Source organism: Coffea eugenioides, chromosome 11, assembly GCF_003713205.1.
Source record: "Coffea eugenioides isolate CCC68of chromosome 11, Ceug_1.0, whole genome shotgun sequence".
Lineage (NCBI taxonomy): Eukaryota > Viridiplantae > Streptophyta > Magnoliopsida > Gentianales > Rubiaceae > Coffea > Coffea eugenioides.
This window is the reverse complement of record NC_040045.1, coordinates 26,769,843-26,790,043: the sequence shown is the minus strand read 5'-3', so window position 1 is coordinate 26,790,043 and position 20,201 is coordinate 26,769,843. Positions and strand designations below refer to the sequence as shown.

The 20,201-nt window shown below is 31.9% G+C and overlaps 1 protein-coding gene across 1 annotated transcript; it reads right to left on the bottom strand.

The window, feature by feature from the left end:
* Nucleotides 1–3,969: 3,969 nt before the first annotated feature.
* LOC113752156 (lignin-forming anionic peroxidase-like) lies at nucleotides 3,970–6,137 on the bottom strand. The gene is made up of 4 exons (XM_027296288.1): nucleotides 5,919–6,137; nucleotides 5,582–5,773; nucleotides 4,767–4,932; nucleotides 3,970–4,391 (listed from the first exon to the last, which is right to left on the bottom strand). Exons 1-4 carry the CDS (start codon nucleotides 6,135–6,137, stop codon nucleotides 4,003–4,005), a joined length of 966 nt encoding a protein of 321 aa, XP_027152089.1. The 3' UTR covers nucleotides 3,970–4,002.
* Nucleotides 6,138–20,201: the final 14,064 nt, after the last annotated feature.

Sequence of the window (20,201 nt, the reverse complement as noted above, 5' to 3'; positions counted from 1 at the left end):
AAATTCCTTCTACATTTGAGATAAATATATGTGATTTGAAAAATTCTTTTCTCATTTAGTTTGGAAATAACTATTATGTGATTATAATTTGTGCATTTGTAGGAAAGCATATCTTGTAAAGTGGAGAAATTATGCCTATTTTTTTGCATATTTAATGAAATTTCTTCTCTTTATTTGATTTTATAAGTTAAGTGATAAATATGGTCAATAAGTGCAATACTCTTCTCATGATTATTATTTTGAGGAAATTATTATTATCTTTGTTGTTACAAAAAAAAAAGAAAAAAAAAGTGGAAAGAAAAAAAAGAAAAAAATGAAAAAAAAAAAGAAAAAGACAAAAATAGAATAAGATTTGTTCTACTCCAATGATTCTTGTACTTAGTAATCGGGTGTCTTCATCTAAAAATGTCGACTTTCGCGTAAAACGGTACTTGAATTAAGAATATGCAAAGCAACTTGAGTATGTGAAGTGTTGAGTAACCGGTGATCTTCATCTAAAAATGTCGATCCTCGCGTAAAAAGATACTTTCACAACTTAAGTAATATTTAGTTATATTATATAAATAAATTCCTCTTTAAGTTAAATAAGAAGATGATCATGGGTTTAGGAAGCATTTTATTGATCATATGAGTTACTTGCTTGTGAAATTGAGTAAGGATGAGAAATTGAATTAAACTTGTTATAATTATGGTATAATTGGCTCTCCTTTACTTGATATTATGAGTACTTGAAGTTATTGAATGATTGCATAATAGTTATTTACTTTGTTTTGAGGAAATGAAGTTGAAATGCTACATATGTTTATTTTCAAATTTTGGATCATTGTTGGTTTGTATTTCTTATTGCTTGAGGAGAAGCAATGGTTCAAGTGTGGGGGTATTTGATAAGAATATATTTTATGCATTTTTAGTGTGTTTTATTAGTTAATTTCGGTTTGATTATTTAGTTTTATAACTAAAATAACTAAGATTTTGGTAAAAATCTATATTTTATGTTAAAGTGGCTAAAATTGCATTTCTATTGATTTTTATGGTAAAAACTTCATATTTTGTAAGTTTAATGATTCAATCATCAAATGAAGTGCATTGAGAAGATATTTGGATGATTGATGATGGATTAAAGTGGTAAAAATAAAATATGAAGTGTAAAAGGAAGAAATGCAATTTGAGGACAAAAAAAATCAAGAAAAGTCAGCTTTGACAACTCAGAAACATTTTCGTATTTTGACTATATCTGGAGCTACACATATTGGATTGAGATGATCTTTACACCATTTTGAAGCTAAAAGATAGATCTAAATTTGGTATGAAGACATCAGAATCCAATTCAGCCGATTACTCAGTCAAAAAGTCGAAATACCAAAATTCAACACTGCTGTCCAAAGATGAAAACAAGGGTTTGACTAGGTGTTAGTATTTTAGTCATATCTCAGTCTACAAAGCTCTGATTTGGATGATTTTGGAAGCATTGGAAAGGTAATTCAAAGGGTTAAAACTTTTGCATTTTGCACAAAGCTAGTTCGGCCTCCATCATAGAGAAAATTGCAGTTGAAGTGAAGCCAAAAACACAGAATTGAAAACGCGATTTGACAAAATGCAACTGCAAGCCGCGTTTTGTGTAGGCGCGTTTTGTAGCCGAAATTCTACAATTTGCTCAGCCATTTCTCTTATGTTCAGACTACTTTCCAGCTATATATAAGTTGCAAGGGAATTCGGTACACATGCTTCAGAAGACAAAAGGGCAAAACAGGTGGCTTATTTTCAAGTCAAAAACAATTGTTATTGATTATCTTAATAATTTCAGATTTGGGAATCAAGTGTGGAAAGTTTGACCTGTGGAAAATGAGCTTTGGAGTAGTTTATATGCAGAGACATTTGGGAGGTCAGAGAGACATACGGGAGGAAGCTTGACGAGTGCAAAAATGTAGTTCTTCCATTTCCTTAGTATAGGATAGTTTAGCTAGTTAGTTCATCCATTCTTGTTTATTAGTTAGATTAGGATGAAGATGGAGATGAAGAAGGAGGAGTGAACCTCATGTGACAGGGGTTATCTCTTTTTCAACTCTTAATCTTTTGTATTTGATTCCAAATTTAGCTAATATACAAGTTCTGGATTTTATGTTTAATATGTGTCTTTAAAGTTTGTACCTTGGGTTTGGTTGAATTGTCTATGATTGTTAGTGTTTATTATTTGGGTATTTGATTGCTATGATTTGAGCAAGTTATTTAGCACTTTAGCTCTTTAAATCATAATTAATATGGTACCATTAATTGTGATTATCTAAGGTGTTATTTCTGCAATGAAAATTGAGATTTAACATTAGTTCAATAAGTGCTAAACATGGGAAGTTCACTCACGAAAGTAGAGGTGCACCTATGTGATTTTTAGTGATTCATTTCATGTAATTTCACTGAAGAAATAAACTTGTAGCTAATTTTATAACCATGAGAATAGGTATGGATTAGTTATAAGTATAATTGATTCACTACGAAAGTAAGATTCAAATGCATAAGGAAATTACACCATAACTAGCCTAGATATAGTACTCAATGATCCAAATATAGTACTTGCATGAGTAGTTGGGGATACCACAATCTAAGGAGCTTTTATTTATCATTTTGTATAATTTCAGTAGGTTAAATTTGTTATAATTTATTGATAGTCTAAATAATAGAGAAGCTTTAGTAATACCGGTAATTGTTCACTCTTCCCTGTGGGATCGACCCGATATATACCCTAAAATACTAGTTGACATGTATACTTGCAGTGAACGGGTGTAATTCGGTTTTTTAACTTGTATGTATATGTAAAATACCCGTCAATGACCAAGTCATTATCAAGATGGAAGATTGAAGTATTTTGCTCACTTGTCAGGATGGCAAGTTTCTCCACATAGTCAGGAAGGAGGAGATTTGTTGGGTTTTTAAACTCCCAACATATGTGAAAAAGTTTAAGATTAATGGGTAATTGTCTAGGTCCATTAAGGAGTTGTCTTACCTATTTATAGGTCAAATTAGGTTTATTCCAGTAGCAAAAAAATGGGAAAACGTAAAAAATTCTGCAAAGAAATTTCAGCAAGTTTCTGGTTTGAGCAGTTGTTGTAAATTGCCTGATTGACATAGCAAAATGATGTCTTAGCAGCCTGAAATTTTGATTGAATGCAGAGAACATCCAGTTCTATGTTTTGAATGGTGGAGATTGGATTTCAATGGTTCAATCTTTAGTTATAAATTTTGGAATGCTGCTGTTTTTTGGTAAAGTTTTTCGCAACCTTAGTTCTTTATTTGGGATTTGGTGACTTTGTTGAATGTTTACCACCATATCTCAATTGTGTACTTGTTGAAAGTTGTAATCTATTGTGTATTCTTTTGGTTGTTTCTTTTGTGTTTGTAGGTTGATTTATCTTCCGTTAGTTGCTAGATTTTTGTCTTACTTAAGCTCCTTATATGTTCAACAAATTGGGGATGCTTTTCGCTGCCTGTTGTGGCATTTGCAACCCGGTAACTCCCAACAGAAAGAGATGGAAGGGCGCAAAAGAATTTTAACCTTAAATGTATACCTTATGTGATAGCATTATTTATTGTTGTCAAACACTTAAAAGTGAATATCTATATTCATGCAGATTACTGTGTTCCTCCAATACAAGCACAAGTGTTTTCATCTTTCTTTGCTAGACCATTAACAGCTGAGTGACAATTTCAAAGTTGTCACAAGTTTTTTCTATTTTTTTCTTTCTTTTCCCTTTGATAACATTGACTTCAAATAATTAATAGAATAAAGTAAATGAAAAATGAAAAATCACTAAAATAATTGCATTTTTTGCTTTTATTCAAAATTTTCAACACTTACAACTTGAAAGAATACAAAAACAAACTCATGAGTACAAAAGAAACTTCAATCAGACTTCATATACAATTGCACCATATAGAAACTCAACAAATTTTGTGATACTAAAAACAAAACTGAATCGGATCAATCTTCGCCAAAATGATGTTGTCTCTCTAGTTTATAGCACTGCAAACACGTCTAATGATCCCATCTTGACCTGTAAGGGGGCTTAAATCGCCCATTTTAACCATTGCTGCACCAAAATCGGACGAGAAAGTTCGAGGATTTTGGCTATATTCGGTAACAAATGTATCAGTTGACGATCCATTGAAAAGGGTTTGGTCTGATATCAAAAGGCCTTTCTTCTGCACAAGATTCTTGTAGTAGTTGTTGTCGAATTGATTTGGTGTCACCAAATCAAGTGGTGCCAAATTGCTGTCTCCACCGGTTGATGGGCACTGGCGCTGACGGGTGCTAGCAAAACCGGCATCAATATCAGCACCGTTGCTGTATATCCTTCCACGGAATGTACGGCATTGTGCCTGGCCTACCGTGTGGGCTCCTGCATTTCAATTTCGATTCCATATTCATTATCAGGATCAAAACTATACAAATTCAATATGAAAATAAAATATGGAAAATATAAACCAGTGTTCACGTTTGTATTCTAAAATATTATGGATTGCTTTTTCTGAAGGGCTGTAAATCATAAACTCTACTTTTAGTTTCATATATCATCTTTTTATGATTTTTTTGAATTACGTGAAAAGATAAAAATATGCTTGATCTCTGACACCTGAATTTTCGTGTCAAAAATGGTGAGATTAATAATGGCTTTTAGTCTTTTAACCTAATCCGTTCCCCCAACCAAAATTAACTAGAATTAGGTTTTGCATATGGTTCCAAAAGTGAAAATGAAAAGAAACACAGTTATTACCTGATAGGGCAACCATTTCCCTCGGAGTAAAACCCTTGTTTGAAAATAGGGAAATAAGTGTACTAAGCTGGTGAAAGGGAGCAGGAAGATCACTGTCTGCTAGGGAACGACTGGCAGTGGTAGAATCTCTTCTTCCAAGCTTTACGGTCCACGATGGGCCACCCACCTGATATTATGGCAATTGCAAGTATTAAGAGGTGAAGGAAATGATGAACCACAATCTAGTACTTATGTTTTCACATTCTAATAGGAAAAAAAAAAATTTGCCCAATGATTCGTCTCATTTATCTTGTCCTACTTTCTACTATCAAAGGTCCTGCAAATGATGTTTTTTTCAGGTTAAAGAAAAATTGTAGGGTGTTCTGGTTTAATCATTTTACATGATCTTTCATTCTGATTTTGAAAAAATAGGGTTTTCTTCTTCTTTTTTTTCTCATTTCCTTTTTTTTTTGGTTGGCCTAAATTTGAGATTTTTCGAGACGCAAAAAGCTATAATTTGCAATTTACCCAAAAGTAGATTTTACTATTTCATATTAGTTTGCTTTTGCAAAATCTGCAACGCTGGAGAACAACCCCTCAGTAGCTTTAACAGCAAAACCATTATAGATTTAGTTTCAATGTCATGAATTTTCCTGCCCTAATTTGTGCATGTCCATGTAAAATCTTTGAGAATAAATAATTATTCATAATGCATAGAAATCTCTACATATTGCTAAAGATTAAAATGAATAATCCATTGTTATGCATGTTATTTTTGTTTCCATCTGTGTTTTAAGGCTTCAAAAAATGGTTAACTACTTAAAATTTTTACTTACAGCAGCTGATGAATCTCTTGCAGCAACTGCAAGAATATCTGCACAAGAAACAACTCCGGGGCATATTTTCTCGACTGCGGTTTTAGCATCCTCTATAACATTGAAACCTCTAGCAGATTGTCCATTTGCCAATGATGTCTTCTCACTTTGAATTGTAGGGGTCTCATCAAGCAATACTGATCCATCACAACCCTGTAAAAGAGCGATAGAACCACATTTGATTAAGCACATAACAACCAATGCTAGTAATCATTAACTATAAGGATTACATCTACTTATACTTCAATTTGGAAATAACCCATGCAAAACAATAAAAGATTTGTAATTATGAATTAACCTGAACGAAGCAATCATGGAAATGGAGTCGAATCAACGATGCAGCCATCCTCCGTTCACGCGATATTGCTGACCGGATAGTGGTACGGATTGTAGTGAGAGCATTAGGGCAGGTAGTGTCATAAAATGTAGGTGATAGTTGTGCTTCACAACCAAAGCTAGAAAGAAGAAGAAGTAGAGATAGTGCAGAAATTGCACCAAAAAATTTGTTCGCAGCCATTACTTGTTTCAAGAATCTTGAAGAAATTGATGCCTTCCAAAAATTTCAGAGGAAGAGAAATGAAGAGGGAAAAGGGTATTTTTTTTTTCCCAACTATGGATGATTCATAGAGCTTAGAGAGTCACTCAATTTATAGTTACATTATGGCAATGTGTAGTGTGGAAATCTACGGGCCGATATCGGCTGCTGAGATTTCCAGGTAACGCGTTAATCAGATCTTAACAGCTAAGAAGCTGACTGGTTCATCTTATTTTGAAGATTCTTCCATGCAGAGCCTTTTACTTTTCTCTTAATCTGGGTAGTATGTAGGAACAATTCTCTTATTCTCCCGTAGATGGGCTGATAGATTAATTTGAGGTCAACTATAAGAAATGTAGTAGGTATTGCTGATGTATTTATAATGATTATTACGTAGCTTTGTGAATGTCGTTATTAGAGATGAATGCGACTTATTAGTATTTAATGTCACTTTTCCAGGAGGTTATACGGAATAGAAGTGACTAAGATAGTTCTTGATTTTACAAGTCGTGTAAACATTAAAGTTCCGCAAGTATGCTCTACAGTTCAAATAGATTGTGAAGCCCTAGAAAAGAAACCGGTCGGTGAGAGATTAAACTCTGTGTATCTTACTAATTTTTTGAAAAACTTTCCAAGAATACTTTCTAACAACCTTTTCAGATCACCTTATTGATTCACATATATTACGTTTTAGAAAGTGTCACACTACTATTTCATATAATTACCTTTTAAGAACACCTTCCGTATGGATTCTAGATTTCAGGAAAGAGCATTCTTTTTCAAAAACAAAAAAAAAAAAAAAATCTGCATTAAAAGTGAAGAAATCTCAAGTATTTTTTTTCTTTTCTGTAGAAGCTACTTCAAGGAAAGGAGCATATGCGGGTGTCGTTAAAGCTTTGACTTGGTAAACGCATATGCTTTCCAGTTAATCTAATTGACAATTCTCCTATTACCTCAAGGTATTTTATAAGATGAACTTTTGACTATAGTGCTGTACTAGCAATTGTAGTAACAATTTAGAAAAGTTTCATGGTCAGTTTTGAAGTGTTAATTTAATTATATATCCTGTGTTTTGATTCCTTTTTTGGTTACTTTCAAATACCTTAGTCAACAATTTAATGAACAAAGCACTCTATGAGGAAAAGATAACTCGTCGAAATGATTCTTTTCCCATGCATTAGTTGATTATCTAGATGTATTTATTTGTTATAAATTAAGAATTAGGTGGGGAGGAAAAACGTGATTACTCTTTCTAGATAGTACTACCCCTCATTTCTATTGAGAACAATGACTGTGTCCCATAAGGAAGCAAGACTTTTATGATTTGCTTCCAACTCTAGTAAGTTCCACGAAAGAAAGACTCATGCCAAATCCTACACTATGTGGGCAGGATTTATTGTCCAAAAAAAAAAAACCAAGAATATATACACTTGATTATTATTTAATATTTTTAGAGTCAAAGATAGTTGATATATTAATTATAAATGCTAGATTTAATCAATCACTTGAGGAATTCGAGAATTATCGGGCGTGATAAAAAAATTAACAAGCTTTTTTTCTTTTCCCTTTTTTTGGGTTATGCAGAAGGCCCTTTCTTGGATAAATCAAGGGCAAAGTACACTTTGCCCTCTATGATTTAGTAATTTTTTATATAACCTTTTATAGTTTCAAAATCTATATATATAACTTCCTTATAGTTTGGGTTAAAGTGTCAAAATGACGAAAATAACCATTTGTGACAGAACTCATGAAAATGTCGAAATTATCCTTGTTTAAAAACTAAAATGCCTAAAGTGACTAAAATATATAAACATTATATGCATGACACTTTAACTCCATATGATTTTATATCTTACCATGTAATCTTCTTATGATTTAGTGTTTTACCATATAACCCCTTTATAATTTTCTATATATATATATATATATATATATATATATATATATATATATAACCTGCTGTGGCTAACAAATAATTTTTAATTTTACATAAAGGTACTTTTGATATTTTAATTGACTCCGTTATAGAAAACAATTAAAAGACACTTTAATTCAAATCATTAAAAGACTATGTATAGTTTTAAAAATCATAAGAAGGTTACGTGAAAAAATGCTAAATCACAAGGATCCAAGTGTATTTTGCCCATAAATCAAACCTGTGCCAAATGCATGCATAAAGCCGCTTGTTAGGTGGGAACAAATTCGAGTCAGAGATGCTAAAAGGGAGGGACCAAAAACACGAGTTGTATCTTAATCTACAACGCGAGATTGACGTTGCCTGGCAATTCGCTGGTTCTGACAAAGCATGCAGATACAGGCAAAAAAGCGGCTAATAATAGTACTAGTATACCTTAATTTCCAACTTTTCTAATTATAGGCAAATTCTATTCTTAAAGCTTCTCTGCCAGTCAAAAATGTCCTTATGCTAAAATAAATGATTAAATGGAAATGCTAGTGAAATTGCCTTTCTGCAAAAACTGCCTCGTCAGTTAATCTTCCTTTGGATATCTTGATTATGTCCATTAGACAAAGATTTTTTTTTTTTTTTTTTAAAAAGGAGTTATACCTATAGTTCATTGAATTTACAACCAGCCCTTTCTTTGGAATTGAAATTAGAAGGTTAAACTATTTGAGAAACCCTTAAACTATTCCAATTATCTCAAATTGACCCCTAATATAGTTCAAGTTTCAAATTGATCCCTTAATAATAAAAAGAGCCAAATTTTAATCCTTCAGTCCATTTCCAACTTTCAAACCCGTGGCTCTAAGACAAAATTTGATGGATCTAATAGTGAAAATAAACTAAAGGATCAAATTTTGATATTTTTTATTGTTAACGGATCAATTGGAGACTTCAAATAGATAAAGGGCCAATTTAACATAATCGAAATAATTTAAGGGCTCTCTAATAGTTCACCCTAATTAGTATGAAAAAATGAAAAGTATGAACATTTTTATCACTTTACATAAGTAAATAAGTGAGATTGATAATTACGGAAGTGCCATTACATTTTTCATTTCATAATTTTAACATGGGAAAATCATTCAAAACATCCCTCATATTTTGTTAAATAAATTTTTTTCATCCTTCACTTTTAAAATATTAATTTTATATTTCTTATAAATTCAAATTAGCAAAATGTGATTTCAACCTAATTTTTTGATAATTTTTTAACCTAAAATTACTACTTTTTTATGAACACGATACATTGGGCATCCTTCTATGTGCCATCATTGATCATCCATAGTAGAGCTTTCAAATCAATTACTACCTTGTCTAATAGCATCATTATTTATAAAAATCACAAGATTTTTGTCACAAAGAAAAAGGGTTGTCCCTCTGGTTGGCTTCTCCGAATCCACGATCTTCAAAGCAACTTTTCGCTTATAAGCACATCAGCAATATTGACATCGTCTTGGTTAATCCATTACTTGACCATGACAATATTGCACCTTTCTTGGAGTGTGATTAAGTGGGTAAATGTGCAAAGGGTTCAGAAACTGAAAAAAAAGAGAGATGACATGAAGGGGAATGGGGGTCCTTTGGTTGTAGGGCTTATATATAGGGTTAATTACACCAACCACCCTCCCTGCCCCCACCCCCCCACCCCCCCCAAAAAAAAAGAAAAGAAAACAACCCCAAAAGTGGGCAATAAATTTACTTTGCTGTTTAAGCATTAAACAGCAGGACAACGGTTAGGTGATGTGAATGATTGAAATTCGATTACTTAATCGAAATTTACTTCTATGCGAACTCAAGTAATTCGAGTTTAGTTTTTGCCTTAAGTGGAATTCTAGGAAAATTTGAATTCAGACAACAAACTGAAAAATTATGAAAAACATTAAATGGCAAAGTAGTTTTTTTTTTCCTTTAGCCACCACTCTTACCATTTTAATTACACTATTGTATCGGTAATCTTAATTAATCGAAGTGCACATGACACATTACATACCAAAGTGAAAATATTGATTCAATTGTTAGTGTTTTGTCCAATACCTAAACAACCTGGAAATACTCCTCTTTTTTATGTGATTTAATTTTCTGGATTTTGCCCTTTACCTAATCAATGCAGAAATTTTCATTTTCATTTTCTTTTTCTTTTTTTTTTTTGTTGAAATGATCAACATGGAAATTTTTCTTTTTGGTTTTGTTTTTCGTTCTGACGCAAATCATTGTAGATTTTTTTGACATTTGATAGCTATGAGAGCGTAAGATAGACAAAATAAAGTATACGACGTCTAACGTAAAACATCAAATTCAGAGCCATCATTAGTGAGTTTTAATAGCGACTGTTGCGACACTTATCAGCTTTAGCTTTTAGTGAATGATCCTATTTCTTTGCTGAAGTTGTCATTTTTTTTTTGGCCTAGTGCTTCATATTCACATATTCAAATTCATTTCATTTTTGACAAACTGTTGACTATGTAGCCTTTTAACCACTTTGGCCTATTACTTTTCTAATTTGGGATAATTTCAAAAACTAACTATTTCAAGAAGCTCCCCTCTAGTTTAAAAAATTACACTTACTTCCCCTATGATTAGCATTTCAATCACAATATAGACCCATTATGCTAAATTTGTCCTCAAAATCCTAAAATACCCCTTTGTTACTTAGAAAGGGGAAAACTCACTAATAAAGTTCTTCCACGGTACAACTATTGTAAATGACATAACCATCACCCTAACGAACTTAATAATAACTTCAATTTAATTCCCATATTCTCATAATTTTGACAGTCTACTATTGCTGCCCCAAAGCTTCCTATGAAATCAACGGTGACAATTAAAGTTTGCACTCAACCTAATCTTTAGCCTCACTTTTTTTTTTTTGCCTAAATTCAGTATTTGAATTGACCGATGTTACTATCCAAATTCAATATAAATGGTTGCAATTTTGTTGATACTAAAATAATCTAACCCACCAAGAATACTAATACGGAGCAACCAAAAGCAATACTAGAGACCACATCCCATGTCTTTAGGCAAATCTGATTGCAGTTTTTATATCCCAACATTCTTTTTCGCACAATTGACATAATAATGTAATCTTCTTCAATCCATGTTCCCTTTTTAGCTATTACTTTTTATTTTTTTTTGTCTGTACTTTGTATCACCGCCATCCTTTTCACCTTCATTTAGTTTTACAACAAATCTGATCTGACAACTTGTCATTTTGCAATTTCAATTCAATAATACTTATTAAAAAAGTAAAACAAAAAAGGGAGAGAGGATCTATTTTTATAATAATAAGGATTTGAGATGTATTAGATGATTGTGTAGATAGCATTTGCGAGAAGAAAGAAGGTAGGAGAGAGAGTCAGAGAGAGAGAGAGAGAATAAGAGTTTATTTTATGTGGTAACCGTTGTTTTAAAATGAAAGACTAGTTGGAGTTGTAGAGTTTTTTTTTAAGGAATTATTTATAAGTGAAGGATATTATAGTCATTTTACTATATGAAGGGAGGTTAGTGTAATTATTCAAACCTAAATGGAGATGAGTGAAATTGTTAGAAAGCTTAGGGGAGGTTTTTGGAATTATCCATTCTAATTTAATTAAGAAGTTGATATGGTTAGGTTTTAAAAACATCTTTGGGTGACTATTTCCTTAGTCCTGAAATTTTTATCAGAAGAATTATTTAGTCTCCAAGCTTTTACTTTATTTTAATTATTAATGCTTTCAATTTCAATGGATTTTGGTCCCCAAAGTTTTGTCCAAGTTCAAATTACAAGTCCTTTTCATGGAAACTCAAATTTTGTACGAGTCATTAGCTGGTGTAATAATTTTGTAAGAAGCATTATATACTAATTAGTTGCTATGGAGTCTATTAAGTATTTTGCAACTATCATATAGGTAGTCTGTTTTAGTAAAAAAGATCTACTTTGTTGAAGGAATGTAATTAGCTGCGCATGGATCAAACTACTGTCAGAAACCATCTTTAATTCTGCATGGTTGACCTATTTTATTTGCCAGAAAAGTATAAGCTTTAAATTGATTAGATAATCAGATTTTTTAGGTTAAAAGAAGGAAATGAAAAGTTGAGGGAACAGATAACGTTTAAGGTCGTTTGATAAACTAAGAAAACATCATTTGTGAAAAAAGATTTTATTTGAAGATGATTATCGTTCAAAAGGTTTTAGCATTTCAGTATCAAGCAGAGTAGGTGATTACAATAACTTTTCAAATATAAGACTAGGAAGAATTTTAGTTTTAAATGGCGCAGTTTGGCTAGATTTGTTGATCATTAACTATTTCTAAAGGGACGACAACTTCAGAGATTACTGCTTCAACAATTTTTTTTTAATTTTTTTTAAGAGATTGAAGAGAACAAAATGTATGGTTGATTCATGCGGCTATTCAATTTTAGATTAATCTTTTATTTTTATGCTATCTACCATGAAGATTTGTTTATATCATGATCCAGTTTAATTATTACGTGAGACTGAAGATTAGCTAAAATCACAAATTTTGTTGACTAGATTTATTTTAACCGAAACATTGGGCGACCAATTTGACACATAAACCAAATATTAAGCACCAAAACTTCATTTCACCCACCAAAAAATTCTCTACATTAACAATACGAGGAGACCCCTTTAAAGGTTGAAATTGATTAGCAGGGGCAGTTATTATTCATCTATAGTGGCCCTTAAACTATTGAGAAACAGACGAAATAAATACAAAGAGACATAAAAGCTTTGAAACTGCTATTTAGGTTGGATAATAAAAACAAAGAGAAATAAAAGATTTGACCACAGAAGACACAAGAAAATATGAAATTGGGAAAAAAAACTTTATCCAAGTTAGAAATTTCAGACTAACTTGGTGAAAGCATTTGGATAAATATTTTTTGACTTGAAGATTTTCGTCCATTTCGCCCCTTTCGTGTGGCACTTGTTTTGAAGATTCTTCCATGCAAAGTTTTATGCTTTTCTCGTACTCTGCGTAATATATAGGATGAATTCTCGTATTCTATCATAGACGGATTGATTGATAATAGATTTGACGTTAACTGGAACAAATGTAGTAGGTGTTGTTGATGATTATATTACCAGTACATTTGTGTTTCAAGATCTTGATTACAGATGAGTATGACATATTAATAGCTTATATCAATTTTCATAGTATATGGTACTTAAATGACTAGGACTTATTCTTGATGGTGTGCTATAACATTTGAATAATGGTTAATTAATGAGTACCCTATGTACACTCAATAGATTGTGTTTGAGTAGAGTATTATTTAAAATATTATTTAAAAAAGTTACTATAGCACCTTTTGTAATATAATGTATGTGATATAAAAATGTGAATTGAAAAATATATTTATGATGTATAAGAAATATTATTTAGGATATGTTATCCAGACACATCATTTTTAGAAAAGTATAATGAATTGTGAAAGTGCCTAAGTGTAGGGAATGCAATAATTGTAATATTTTATATCCATATATTAAGTTATGTCTGATTCAACTTTACTAACGGAATCTTCACCCATTAGAAAAATTCTTTTTAAGAAATGTTGGTTGTGCAAATCTTATTAAAATGAGGTTTCCACAAGCATGATTCAAGTTTAAACAGACTATGAAGGCTTGGAGAATGAATGGGTGAGAAACTCGGACGGACTTTGTTTGGATTAGTCTTTTGGAAAAGTTTGTTACCTTTTTTATTTTTGTTATCCTTTCAATTTTAGAAATATCATACTATAAAAAGTGTTACAGTACTATATATAAAACTACTTTTACAAAAATGTTTTCATAACCCTATCTTGATTTCAAGGAAGAGGGGTCTTTTTAACGATGATGTCCTTGATTATAGGGCTGCAAACGAGTCAAATCAAATCGAATTTTGACCTAATCGAGTCGAGTCGAGTCTCGACATAATTTCATGGAACTCGAACTCGAACTTGAGCTCAAGCTCGACGAGCCGACAATTTCAAGCTCGAGCTCGAAAAAAATAAAAAATAATTATTTTATTTTTTTTTAAAAAATAAATAAAATAATATTTTTTCTTAATAAATAATAAAATATTAAGGATATATATGTAATTTTACTATTAAAAAAATACTTATAAATTAATAATAAATAAAAAAAAATATATATATATATATATATATATATATATATATATATATATATACTCGAGCTCGCGAGCTGGCCTAACGAGCTTAATATTTTGAGCTCGATTTCGACTCGAGCCAGCTAGAATTCGACTCGAGTTCGATATTGATCAAGCTCGAGTCGAGCTTGACTCGAGCGGCTCGATTCGTTTGCGGTCCGCTTGGTCCATAGAAAAAATAAAGAAAAATTTTGCACTCAGATTAGAGAAAGGAGAATAATAATGGCACTACCCTTTTTATTGCTGACGCTCCCAATAGCCCATCTTTCTTATTATAGGAGATTATAATGCCCTTTTTTTATTTTTTTTCCTTTTCCATGTCGGTAGATTGGCCTCCCTAAAACAAAACTTTACAGATTGGAGCAACAATGTATCCTATTCGAACACAGCCGCTTTATTTTCTTCTTTTCTAAAAAAAAAAAGAAGAAAAAAAACTAAGGCTTTCCAAATCGACCAGTGGAAGACAAATTCTCTAGTAGAAAAATATTGATAAATTAAGATCTAATTAAGTCCAACAATATTGGTGAAATTCAATTTTTTTTTTATCAAAACTTGGATTCCTCGAAGTCTACTTGTGATTGGTATGTATTATGAAAATTCTATGGGGGTGTACATTTTTGTAGTTCAAGTGAGTTCTATATTTAGTAGTTACTTTTGTACTTCTTCAAAGATCTAATATTATTCCCTTTTTTTTTCTACGTGGTCTAGCACTAAAGCTCATTAAAAAGTTAAATCTTTGAAAGAGCAATAATTTGTTGGCCATGTTTAAGCAACTATATTTAATTTATGTGTGATCAAATAAGGGAGTGCCATTAAAGTTTCTGATTTCATAATCTTAACGTTACTTTCTACAGCTTCTCTAAACTAGCATTCATTAGAACACGATGTTTTAGACATCCTTCTACATGCCATGTTCCATAGTTGGGGTTTCATATCAATTGCTACCTTCCCTACCAACATGATTACACACCATGTGTAAAAATCAGTAGATATTTTGCCAAAAAAATAAAAATGGAGCATCCTTTAGTTGGCTTCTTTGAATCCATGATCTTCAGAGAAACTTTTCTATTATAAGCACATCACCAATATTCATATCTCAAATGTCGGTTTCTACAGCTTGAATGAATTACTTGACCATGACAATATTGCATCTTTATTGGAGGGTTTAAAAGGGAAGAGATGACTTGGAGGAGAATTGGGGTCTTTTGATTGTAAGGCTTTGAGATAGGGTTAATTACACTGACACCCCTGAAATGGATAATAATTTTACTTTGCCCAAATGAATCTAAAAAATAGCCATTTTGACTATCAATTTTTTTTTGTTTAAGTGGGATGTCTTGAATTTAGAATCTCTTACTTACAATTTCTTCATTTTTGTCACCCAATACAATTCTCCCCTTCCCGAACCCTCAATGTATTTGAAAGACTAAACAGTAGGACGACAGTTAGGTCACATAAATGATTGAAAGCCAATTACTTAATCAAAATTTGCTTCTAATGAAAAGTGTAAATCGTGTTTATGTTGCTTTAAAGGGGAATCTAGGAAAATATTGAATTCAGATAACAAACTGAAATATTTTGAAAAAGATTAAATGGTAGAGTAGTTTTTTTTTTTTAAATCTTTTGCCACCACTCTCACTATATTAATTACAGTGTTGTATCGGTAATCCAAGTGCACATGCCTCATTCAAAACCGACGTGAAAATATTCATTATCGGCGTTTAGTCAATACCTAATCAACGCGTAAATTTCCTTTCTTCTTCCTCTTTTTCTTTTTTTTAAGCATTTCATTTTTCTAGATTTTGTTTTTACCCAATAGATCAAGAATTTCTTTATCCTTCCTTTTTTAAAAAGATCAACATGGAAATTTTTGCTTTAGTTTTTGTGTTTCGTTCTGAAGCAAATCATTGTAGAATTTTTTGGCGTTTGATAGATGTGGAAGTGTAAGATAGACAAAATTAAGTGCACAAGGTCTAATGTAAAGAATAAAAAGCCTTCACTCGTGAGTTTTAATAGCGAATGTTGTGACAATCATCAGCTGTAGCTAATTTTATTGAATGAATCTATTTCTTTCTTGAAATTGACAATTTTTTTTGGACTATTACTTTAAATCGACATGTTCAAATTCATTTAATTTCTGAGAAACTATTGACCACATAGCCCTCTAACCACTTTTGTCTATTACTTTTCTAATTTAATTCAAAACTTGATATATTTTAGGGTCTTGAAAACATTTTGGGTGAATAATTTCCTTAGTACTCCTGAAACATTTATAAACTAAGAAAATTATCTAGTCTCTAAGGTTTTAGTTTAACTTTTTTCTTTCTTGATGGTTTCAATTCAAATTGATTTTGGTCCATAAGTTTTGTCAAGGTTCAAATCACAAGTCCTTTTGATGGAAACTCAAGTTTTTGTACGAGTCCTATGGTAGTATAAGAACTTCGTAAGAAATTAGTCTCTACTAAGTTACTATGAAGTTCGTCAAGTACTTTTAACTATCATATAGTTAGAGATGGATTAGTAAGGGGATATTAGGATTCATCTTTGGTGGCTCTTAAACTATTGTAAAACAAACAAAAGAAATAAAAAAAAAAAAGAAATAGAACAGCTATCCCTTTTTTTTTTTTGATAATATAGAACAGCTATCTAAGTTGGGTAATAAAAAGCAATATGAGCCTTAAATGTTGCTTGTGCAATAAGCTGACCAAAAAAGACAAGAAAACAACAAATTGGAAAAAATAAAAGAAGATTATCAATGTTAGAAATTTCATACTTAGTTGGTGAAACCCTTTTAACAAATATTTTTTATTTGACTTGAAGATGCTCTTTCGTATCACCCTTTCGTGTGGCAATTACCAGACTAAAATGGTTACCGTTTTCTTTTTATAAAGCATTGATTTGTTTAGTCAACTCCTGAAATGGACAAATGAGAAACTTCTGTTATCAGAATGGTTACCGTTTTCTTTTTATAAAGCTTTGATTTGATTAGTCAAGTCCTGAATTGGACAAATGAGAAACTTCTATTATCAGCTACTCTCAAAATTTCTTCCTTTGTTCACTACCTAATCCATTTTGGTATTTCGAACCGTGTGATAAATTAAGACAAGTCAAGCCACCCATAGAGATTGATAGCATGAAAGCATGTGTACGAATCCTTTGGACTTTTTGATTGTTTTCACTGCATACTTGACCGAGTATACTCAGAATTTGTGCACTTGTTTAAAGTCTAGGTGCATATGTTACTCTAACATTATTAGATATACAATGAGGGAACCTCGGCCAACACCACCCGAGTTCTCTCAAACCCGACATTGCACCCGAGTTCTCTCAAAATCAAAATCACCAGATGATCCCCCACAAGAACTCGGGAAGAAATGCCCTATTGATTTGATTAATGTGACTTGTGCCGTCTAATGCTGTACTGTGATAGGCCTATGGCTAACATTGCTGAGCAACTTCTACCAGTGAGATCAGCCTACGAACCCAATTTCTCATGATTCTCGCCCTTCACCACTAGTATAAATACCTTCCATCTCTCCCATGAACGAGATAACGACTACTACTTCCGCTTCTCTGAATACCTTGGCCTCTTGTCATTCTTGCTTATTTAGGCATCGGAGTTGTGTTGGGGGATAGTCTTGCTCTGTGATCTTCTGTTGCAAGTCTCGGCTCGAGTTGTTTGTAGGCATGGCCATGGTTCCACTTGGAACCAGGAACCGGACCATTTGGAGTCGGACCAGAACCGGAACCAGAATCGTGGTAGAACCTTGGATAAAGGTTCCGGTTCTGGTTCTCTAAAAAATAGAATCAGAACCAGAACCGTCGGTTCCAGAACCGTTAAAAAAATTAAAAACAATTAATATAAATAATAAGATAAAAATAGAATTACCGGTTCAATAAAGGCCTATTCTAGCCATCAATGAATTATTATGTGCATTTTTTTCAACTAACATGACTGAAATAATGTTGCATGAAAATAATTGGATTGTTTGTAATAAAATTTTCGAAATTTTATCAGTTTTTAATGATGCTACTTATACTTTGTCCGGTGTATATTATCCTACCACCCATTTATTCCTTACCGAGGCGTGTAATATTGTTGGTTGTCTAAATGAAGCTAAAAATGATGATTTTCTGAAACAGCCTATTAGGGAAATGTTTAGGAAATGGACTAACTATTATGAACATATTCCGCATATATATTTAGTTGCTTCTGTTTTTGATCCTCGTGTTAGATTAGATGGTTTGCATGAGTATTTGTCATCATATTATGAACAAATATATAGTAGTGAAAATTATGCCCACGATGTTAATAAAAAAGTGTTTGAAGTTAAAGAGCTTATTTATTCTTTATATAATGAATTTTTTTATTACTTATGGTGATCGATTTCCTACTAGTATTTTGGAGCCCTCTAGTAACACTGACAATAGTCTTACCAGGGCTGTCAAAATTGGTGATAGAATACTTCTTGAAAGGTCGAAAAGGCAAAAGGGTTCACTTAATACTAATACGGAACTTGAATCATATAAACAGTTTAAAGTCCTTGACTGGTGGAAGCGAAAATCAGAGAATTATCCTATTCTCTCCCTTATTGCTAAGCAAATTTTAGCAACTCCAGCATCAACAGTAGCAGTGGAACAAGCTTTTAGTACCGGTGGAAGCATTTTGGATGAGACAAGATCGAGATTAAGCCCATAATCACTAGAAATTCAAGTATGCGTGGATGATTGGACTAGAGCAGAATATAGACAACAAGAAATGGAAAAAGATGATGAAGAAGAATTCAATTATACAACTGATTCTAATGCCGTCGCAAGCAATGAAGATGATTAAATAATTAATGTTTGTTTTGATATTTCATCTCAATTTCAATGAAAAAATCAAGTGTTTTCTTTTCCATTTAAAATGATTACCATTTGATAGTGTAATGTATTTTTTAATTTGACAATGTAACGTATTTTTCATAAAATTTGTATTATCTATTTATTACTTCGTACTTTGTTGAATAATAATAAAATTAAAATATGATCTTTATTTTGTATTTATTTTTTACATTCTATTTAAAATTTTAAATATATTGTTATATTCGTATTAAAATTGGTAAGGATAGAAAATTAAATAAAATTGTATACAACTATACGGAATCAGAACCAGAACCATAAGGAATCGAAATCAGAACTATAAGGAACCAGAATCGGAACCGGAACCAGAACCAGATGGTGCGGTTCTGGTTCTATCTCTTTGAAGAACCAGAACCGGCGGTTCTAGAATCAGAATCAGAACCATCTTAAATGGTGCGGTTCTGGTTCTACGTATTTGAAGAACCAGAACCGGCGGTTCTGGACCATGGCCATGCCTAGTTGTTTATCGGCAACCCAAATCTTGTTCGCTCATACACTATTTTACATGCATAATTTTTTTAAAACTCTTTTTTCCTAAAAGGGAAGGAGTGGGATTCAAGAAACTGAAATTGAGAAAAGGAGATTTGAATCTAAAATCTCTAATTCTTAGGTATCTTGAATAATCGACATGGATAATTATTGAATGAAATAAACTAACTAGGAGTATCTGTTAAACGGTTTTTAATTGTTGTAACCGGTTGGGAAAACCAAAAAAATAATAATCAAGAGATACATTATATAGTTGGATTTTTTTGCAATGGCCACTGCTACGACGTTCATACATCTGATTGTAACGTACTAACTTTTGCTTATATTCAGATTTATTATCCAATTTTCATTTAAACACTCTTTAGATTTAGCTTCATTTTTCTGAAAAACTAATACTTAAGACTCCTCTTAACCAACTCGACCCTGCAAAAATGTGCCCTATACACCAGATAGATGGACTAAATATCAGACGAGACCAACAGGTGATTTTGGAGTTAAATGAATCTGGTTAATGAAGACTTTGATTATCAATATTTAATA

Coding starts and splice junctions, on each gene's coding strand:
- LOC113752156 (XM_027296288.1), bottom strand. CDS start 6,137: ATGGCTGCGAACAAATTTTTTGGTGCAATTTCTGCACTATCTCTACTT. Junction 5,774..5,918: donor TCCATGATTGCTTCGTTCAG/GTTAATTCATAA, acceptor GCTCTTTTACAG/GGTTGTGATGGATCAGTATT. Junction 4,392..4,766: donor GGAAATGGTTGCCCTATCAG/GTAATAACTGTG, acceptor ATTGAAATGCAG/GAGCCCACACGGTAGGCCAG.